The following is an 8,861-nucleotide window of genomic DNA, read 5'->3' as shown; positions in this document are numbered from 1 at the left end:
ATGGTACCTCCCCTGACCCCTAAACTGTACCGCCCTACGACTGTATCCCTGACCTGACCCCTAGACATGTATCCCCTAACAGACTGTATTCCTGCCTGACCCTAACCATGTACCTGACTCAACGACATTATCCCTGACCCCTACAGACACTGCTATCCCTGACCCCTAACCCAACAGACATGTATCCCTGACCCGACCCTTAACAGACATGAATCCCTGACCCCTAACCCCTATAACAGACATGTAATCCCTGACCCCTACAACAGACATGTATCCCTGAACCCTAACCCCTAACAGACATGTATCCTGACCCCTAACCCTAAACAGTCATGTATCCCTGACCCTAACCCCTAACAGACAGGTATCTGACCCCTAAACAGACACCGTTACCATTGGAACTAAGGAAAGCATCAGCTTTATACTATGCTTACTGAATGTGTGTGTTGTTTTACGTTGTATCTACGGAAGTGACCACAAGACCTTCCAGCAAGGTGTCATTGCTCCTTTTTTTCCATTGAAGGATGCTGACCCTAACAGAACATGTATCTCCCGGGTGCGCGACAGATGGTCTAGGCACTGCATCGCAGTGCTAGCTTGCGCCACCAGCAGGTCGCTGAGGTTCGCGCCAGGCTCGTGTCGCAGCCGGCCCGCAACCGGGAGATCCGTGCGGGCGCACGCCGCACAATTGGCATAGCGTCGTCCGGGTTTGGCGAGGGTTGCCGGTGTAGGAGGGTTTGCTGGTAGGGTACTTCATGAACTGTAACAATTTGCCTCTCTAGTGTGCTGATAAGAGGATGCTAATGATAAAATGTAAATGTAAATGTCCCACCCCTGCACTAACGCTTGCGACCTGCCAGAGCGTATCGCTGACCAATGACCGCCTAAAATGACAATGTATCCAACCTTGATCCCACAGACCATCATTCCCCTGACCCCTAACCCCCACAGACATGTAGTCCGCCCCGACCCCTAACAGACATGTATCCCCTGACCCTGACCCCTAACAGACATGTATCCCTAACCCCTGACCCCTAACAGACATATATCCCTGACCCTAACCCCTAACAACATGTGTCCCCGACCCCTGACCCCTAACAGACATGTATCCCCGACCCCTGACCCCTAACAGACATGTATCCCTGACCCCTGACCCCTAACAGACATGTAACTCTTTCTTTCATTGAAGGACAGACCCCTAACAGACATGTATCCCTGACCCCTAACAGACATGTAGCTCTTTCTTTCATGTCACCTGGATTGTCTTCAGGCATTCTTCACTTTATCTTCATTTTTTTCTTACTTTATTTTGATCTCAGTTTTCTTTCTTATCATTTCTGTGAGGTATATTTTAGCTAGGTTATGAAATATGCTTTGCAAATAAAGTTTGCTGTGATTTGAAGTGTGCCAAGAAGTCCCGCCTCCAGGAAGTGATCATGGAGCATCAGGCTAACTTCCTGTCCTGGTGGAAGGTTCTACACAATGACCCTCAGGAAAGACTGGAGCATGAGGGGCTGCCTGTTCCTGTACGTAATTTTAAAAAACACACACACACAGTGCTGTTATCAGTAGACCAGTTTATACCTTGTGGTAGGTAGCATGGGGTATTTGTGATCTGATCAAGATTATCCAATCACTATCTGATCAACATTTGACGTGTCTACGCTTTGTTTTAAAATGTGTCCCTTTTCTGTCTACTGTGTCCACATTGTGACCAGATTTCCTGGTCCCTCTCTGTATGCAAATCATTTGACAGATATTCTTTGAAAATATGATATATATATTTTAAGACACTTATTGACGCTATATGTCAATGGTGCCACCTGTCAATGATTTGAGGGCAGTATAACCATCCGTCAGTATAACCATGGTTTGACCATCCAGATCTGTTTACACTTGTTAAATATCCAGACACAATGGGCCCCTGTCTACCTCCAGGTGCGGTCAGGAACTTCTGATCTGTCTCTCTACAGGCCAACAGTAAAGTGATGTAACTCTGTCTCTCTACAGGCCAACAGTAAAGTGCTCATCTCCCACTGCAAGACCAACCAGGCTCTGGCTGTTCTAGGACAGCACATTCTGTGGTAAAACTTTACTTGACATTTCATATTAGAGAACCCTGTAAAGGTTACACAGGATAGAAGCAGCAGTAGTCTATTAGTAGTCTATGTTGTATTTTGTAGTAGTAATAGTAGTAGTAGCAGTACTAGTAGTACTAGTATATAATATTAAACCTATTCCTGCAGGACTCTGTATGGTAGAGAATGTAGTAGTATTAGTAGTAGTGGTGGTAGTATTAGTAGTATTAGTAGTAGTGGTGGTAGTATTAGTAGTAGTAGTATTAGTAGTGGTGGTAGTAGTAGTAGTAGTAGTGGTGGTAGTAGTATTAGTAGTAGTAGTAGTAGTAGTATTAGTAGTATTAGTAGTAGTTGTGGTAGTAGCGTAGTAATAGTATATAACTGCAGGACTCCATTTGGTAAAGAATATGAGGTGCAAGCAGTAGTAGTAGTATAGTAGTTATATAGTGTATACTTTCAACAGAACTCCATATGAGGGATAGTAGTAGTAGTAGTAGTATAGTAGTTATATAGTGTATGATTTCAACAAAACTCCATATGAGGGATAGTAGTAGTAGTAGTAGTAGTAGTAGTAGTAGTAGTTAGTATGGTAGTATTATTTTTATTTAACCTTTATTTAACTAGGCAAGTCAGTTAAGAACAAATTCTTATTTACAATGACGGCCTACACCGGCCAAACCCGGACGACGCTGGTCCAATTGTGCGCCGCCCTATGGGACTTCCAATCACGGCCGGTTGTGATACAGCCTGGATTCGAACCAGGGTGTCTGTAGTGACGTCTCAAGCACTGAGATGTAGTGCCTTAGAACACATTGCCACTCGGGAGCCCAACCCTAGTAGTAGTAGTTGTAGCTAGTAGTACTACAGTTGTAATATTGTTTATTATTGTACCTAACAGGAGTCCATATGGTAAAGAATATGAGATGACAATAGTATTGTTGTAGTTGTAGTAGTATTGTAGTAGTAGCTAGTAGTACTACAGTTGTAATATTGTGTATTAATGTGTCTAGCATAACTATGTATGGAAAAGAATACGAGGTGGCAGTAGTAGTGTTGTAGTGGTAGTAGCTAGTAGTACTACAGTAGTAATATATTGTGTATTATTGTGTCTAACAGGACTCTATGGTAAAGAATATGAGGTGGCAGTAGTAGTAGTAGTCTAGTTTTACTGTAGTAGTAGTAGTTTTACTATAGCAGTAGCAAGTAGTAGTATTTGTAGAATTAGTAGTATTAGTATTTTATTGGTAGAAGTAGTGTTGTAATAGTAGTAGCAGTAGTAATAGCAGTATTATAGTAGTAATATTGTGTCTAACAGGACTCCGTATGGTAAAGAATGCACTAGTAGTAGTAGCAGTAATAGTAGTAGTAAGTAGTAGTACTACAGTAATAATATTGTGGATTATTGTGGCTAACAGGGCTCCATATGGTAAAGCATACGAGACAGCAGTAGTAGTAATAGTAGTAATAGCAGTATTATAGTAGTAATATTGTGGCTAACAGGGCTCCATATGGTAAAGAATACGAGACAGCAGTAGTAGTAATAGTAATCCCTAAAATGGCGCCGAAGAAGGCAGACGTTTTACATGCCCCCAACCGATTGTGTTTTTTTGTTCATTTATTTGCGTTGTTTTTTACTTATTTTGTACATAATGTTGCCGCTACCGTCTCTTATGACCGAAAATAACTTCTGGACATCAGGACTGCGATTACTCACCACGGACTTCCTTTAACGAGTCTGACGGGGCCGACGCGTACGATATACTGCTTTCTCTGGAACAGGCCCAGATCCCCGTGATTTACGTGAAGAGAAGGCGGAGAGAAGGGGTCCGGAGGGCCTTCTGAAAATGAACCCCCACTTCCTTCCATTCTGCTAGCAAACGTGCAATCTTTGGACAATAAAATAGATGACCTACGCGGAAGATTAAACTACCAAGGTACTTTCTTGTATACTGGAGCCTCAGAATGGAATGAGTTGCCTCTGCCTATAAAAACAACGTCCTCTCTGGACAGCTTTAAAAATAAAAATATGTTTAATGTCTTCTGTGCCCATATGAATAACCCCTATGATGTAACTGGAATGATGAGATAGATGTTCTTCTTCTATGTTTTAGTTTTATTATTTCACTGCCATACTGTGTTCGATCTTGTCTCAAGAGGACCACAATGGAAATAAGTCCCAGACATGATTGTGTGTTATCCTCTATGATTTTATGCATGTGCATGTACGGCTTTTAAGTTTAATGTGTGCTTGTTTTTTTAAATGGTCGAATTAATAAACTAAAACTAAACTAAACGGGACATTCAAAACTGTATCTTCTGCTTCACGGAGTCGTGGCTGAACGACGACACTATCAACATACAGCTGGCTGGTTATACGCTGCACCGGCAGGATAGAACAGCGGCGGCGGTCTATGTATTTTTGTAAACAACAGCTGGTGCACGATATGTAAGGAAGCCTCGAGCTATTGCTCGCCTGAGGTAGAGGATCTCATGATAAGCTGTAGACCACACTATCTACCTAGAGTTTTCATCTGTATTTTTCGTAACTGTTTACATACCACCACAGTCAGAGGCGGGCACTAAGACAGCATTGAATGATCTATATTCCGCCATAATCAAATCAAATGTTATTTGTCACATACACATGGTTAGCAGATGTTAATGCGAGTGTAGCGAAATGCTTGTGCTTCTAGTTCTGACCATGCAGTAATATCTAACAAGTAATCTAACCTAACAATTTCACAACAACTACCTTATACACACAAGTGTAAAGGAATGAATAAGAATATGTACATAAAAATATATAAATGAGCGATGGCCGAACGGCATAGGCAAGATGCAGTAAATGGTATAGAGTACAGTATATACATATGAAATGATTAATGTAGGGTATGTAAACATTATATAAAGTTGCATTGTTTAAGGTGGCTAGTGATACATTTATTACATACATTTTTTCATTATTAAAGTGGCTAGAGATTTGAGTCAGTATGTTGGCAGCAGCCACTCAATGTTAGTAATGGCTGTTTAACAGTCTGATGGCCTTGAGATAGAAGCTGTTTTTCAGTCTCTCGGTCCCTGCTTTGATGCACCTGTACTGACCTCGCCTTCTGGATGATAGCGGGGTGAACAGGCAGTGGCTCAGGTGGTTGTTGTCCTTGATGATCTTTATGGCCTTCCTGTGACATCGGGTGGTGTAGGTGTCCTGGAGGGCAGGTAGTTTGCCCCCGGTGATGCGTTGTGCAGACCTCACTACCCTCTGGAGATCCTTACGATTGTGGGCAGAGCAGTTGCCGTACCAGGCTGTGATACAGCCCGACAGGATGCTCTCGATTGTGCATCTGTAAAAGTTTGAGTGTTTTTGGTGACAAGCCAAATTTCTTCAGCCTCCTGAGGTTGAAGAGGCGCTGCTGCGCCTTCTTCACAACGCTGTCTGTGTGGGTGGACCATTTCAGTTTGTCTGTGATGTGTACGCCGAGGAACTTAAAACTTTCCACCTTCTCCACTACTGWCCSGTCGATGTGRATAGGGGGSTGCTCCCTCTGCTGTTTCCTGAAGTCCACRATCATCTCCTTTGTTTTGTTGACATTGAGTGTGAGGTTATTTTCCTGACACCACACTCCGAGGGCCCTCACCTCCTCCCTGTAGGCCGTCTCGTCGTTGTTGGTAATCAAGCCTACCACTGTAGTGTCATCCGCAAACTTGATGATTGAGTTGGAGGTGTGCATGGAGAACAGTGGCCATATGTGTGTGATGACTTTGTAAGTGAGGAGCACAGATAAGTAGGCAATAATCCAAGCACAAAAGATGTAGCAGTGTTTCAGGCTTCTTGTTGGAAGGCAGGACCCCCCTCACCATGTTGTGTAGATCACAGTGATGGGTGAGTGGTCTTGCATTAGTTCTTCATCTAAGTGACTTGTCATACACAGTGCCCAGTATCTTAAGGATGCTGGCTGAGGCGTGCATGTGTCGTGTCTTTGGCATCATTAAAGGTGAAGACTTATTTTTATCAAATCGATTCTCTGTTATTATTATTACGTGATTAAACTAATAATGTACATTTTATTAACTAGGAAGTCGGGGCACCACGGAAAACCTTCAGATTACAGTTATGCTTTTCCGAATATAACTCTTCAGATATTTTAATATCTGATCAATTAGTCTTCTATTAATGAATTATTCTTTACCTCACGTCAATCTCATCTGAACGTCGTAAATTGTTGGTTATCTGCATGAACCCAGCCTTTACTATAAATCATCCATACACCAGTTGGCTTAATCATTTATTTACTAACTAAATAATGACAGAAATGCACAAACAGTAGATATTGGTTACTAAAAATAATAGGGAAGAATCTCTAGTGGGCGAAACTGATATGACGGCTTGGTGGACAAAGGGAAGGGGGTGGGACTGAGAAAGAGCGGGAAAGACAAAACGGATTCATTAAACAGTCTATAATTATATACATTGAAATGCTAATCCTTCGCATGTGAACGGCCGCTCATTCGAGAATAATTACATATTTACATATTTATGGTGTTGTCTTCTCTGTTGGAATCTGGTCTGTCTGCTGGAGAGTTCATCTGAGTCTCTCTCTCTCTTTCTGTTTCCCAGAAGTATTTCGTGGTTAGAATGGATACTTCAGAGAACCATTCAGAAATGATCTCATAGAGTAGATGTTTCGGCGGTTGTCGGTATTCGCATCCCAGGTTTACATCATTTCTAGCTGCAGACTAGTAATTAGTATCTAAGATTTGCTCTTATTCTGAAGGGATCGATAGTCTCAGAGTTTAACCATTTCCAGCCGTGTAGCCAATGCTCCAAGTGGTCTGGTTAGGAATTCAACAACCAATGCAATCACAGCTCACGCTGTTGGTTTGCTTAGTCTTGGTACACAAACCTGTGCTTCCTCAGATTACACCGAGGAATGCGTGATCTTAACTATTCGCAATCACAGCTCCCGCTGTGGGTTTGCTTAGTCTGAAGATAATTTTCTTAGGAGGGGCTTTTATTCATAACAGTAGAAGAGGGCGTTTCCATGACACCTGATCATGTCTGTGGTCACGGGGGTGGGCCAATGACTTAGTTAAACTTTAAAGGGAATACAATTCTCTCACATTAAAGGTTTAACATCACATTACATCATTTCACAAATAGTTTCATCTTTACTCATTCAAATTATACAAGAATTAGATGCAAAAACCATAATTGAGAAATGTACACATTCAGAGATATAGTTATGTGTGTTTCCTGTCCTCTCTGAGGTCACCAAATGAAACACACTCAACATGAGTGTCCACGGACCCTTCCCACATTCTTACAAGTGGACATATAGTTTCATTTTCCCATTTTGGGGATTTAGGAGTTCGGCCACGTGAAATCCTTTGTTCACTCTGTGGTCTCTCACTGCATGGCCAGGGTTGTAGTAGTATAGTAGTAATATTGCGTATTATTGTGTCTAACAGAACTCTGCATGGTAACGAATATGAGGTGACAGCAGTGCTAGTAGTATAGTAGTAATATTGTGTATAATTGTCTCTAACAGAACTATACATGGTAAAGAATATGAGGTGACAGCAGTGCTAGTAGTATAGTAGTAATATTGTGTATAATTGTCTCTAACAGAACTCTGCATGGTAAAGAATATGAGGTGACAGCAGTAGCAGTAGTGCTAGTAGTATAGTAGTAATATTGTGTATAATTGTCTCTAACAGAACTATACATGGTAAAGAATATGAGGTGACAATGGTCATAGTGTAGTATTAGTACTATTGTAGTAGTAGTAGTATTGTAATAGTGTAGTAGTAATACTGTATATTCCTGCAGGACTCTGTATGGTAAAGAATATGAGGTGACAGCAGTAGTAGTATTGATGTAGTAGTAATATTATATATTCTTGCAGGACTCCGTATGGTAAAGAATATGAGGTGACAGCCCACACCTTCCTGGACTCCCATAAGGCTGAGCGAGACATCAACCATTGGCTGCTGCTGACCGCTGACCCTGCAGGGGCCGGGCTTACTCTACTGGACCACCCATAGACACACAATGGCATTTAACACACACAACAGGGAATATGAAATTAAGTGGCAAAGTCTCAATAAAGGTTTGATTCTGATTATCTCGTTTTTATTACTGCTCTCACAATAAAGTGGGGCCGTCACCACCACAATCATCATAGTTACTGGGTTAGTACAGTGTAACGGGTTACTGGGTTAGTACAGTGTAAAGGGTTACTGGGTTAGTACAGTGTAAAGAGAACTGCTGCATGTGTCCCAGGCAAGAGGAGCAGCTGCTGCAGTGTCCAGGCAGAGAACTGCTGCAGTGTCCAGGTACAGACTGCTGAGTGTCCCAGGCAGAGAGACTGCTGGAGTGTCCCAGGTACAGAGCTTGCTGCAGTGTCCCAGGCAGAGACTGCTGCAGTGTCCAGGTCAGAGACTGCTGCAGTGTCCCAGGCAGAGACTGCTGGGTAGAGTGTCCCAGGTACAGAACTGCTGGAGTGTCCCAGTGACAGAGACTGCTGCGTGTCCCAGGTACAGAACTGCTGGAGTGTCCCAGGTACAGAACTGCTGAGTGTCCCAGGTACAGAGAGCTGCTGGAGTGTCCAGGTTACAAGACTGTGCAGTGTCCAGTAGAGTGCTGCCCAGTACAGAACTGCTGGAGTGTCCAGGTAAGAGCTGCGCAGTGCGTCAGATCTGCAGTGCAGGTCAACTGTGAGGCCGCGGCAGAAGCTGCTGCAGTGTCCCAGGTTAAGAACTGCTGGATGTGTCCAGGCAGACGAGCTG

At 42.8% G+C, this 8,861-nt stretch overlaps 1 protein-coding gene across 1 annotated transcript in view; it reads left to right on the top strand.

The window, feature by feature from the left end:
- The window catches only part of cfap161 (cilia and flagella associated protein 161), a 21,395-nt gene extending 13,201 nt beyond the window's left edge, over positions 1-8,194 (top strand). Inside the window, 3 exon segments of the mRNA XM_070440629.1 lie at positions 1,401-1,523; positions 2,008-2,081; positions 7,979-8,194. Of these exon segments, the coding sequence (XP_070296730.1) occupies positions 1,401-1,523; positions 2,008-2,081; positions 7,979-8,117 (336 nt within the window). The 3' untranslated portion in view covers positions 8,118-8,194.
- Positions 8,195-8,861: the final 667 nt, after the last annotated feature.

Source organism: Salvelinus sp. IW2-2015, unplaced genomic scaffold, assembly GCF_002910315.2.
Source record: "Salvelinus sp. IW2-2015 unplaced genomic scaffold, ASM291031v2 Un_scaffold2762, whole genome shotgun sequence".
In the NCBI taxonomy this organism is placed as follows: domain Eukaryota; kingdom Metazoa; phylum Chordata; class Actinopteri; order Salmoniformes; family Salmonidae; genus Salvelinus; species Salvelinus sp. IW2-2015.
The sequence above is the reverse complement of the archived record's forward strand: the minus strand, read 5'-3'. Positions and strand labels throughout refer to the sequence as shown.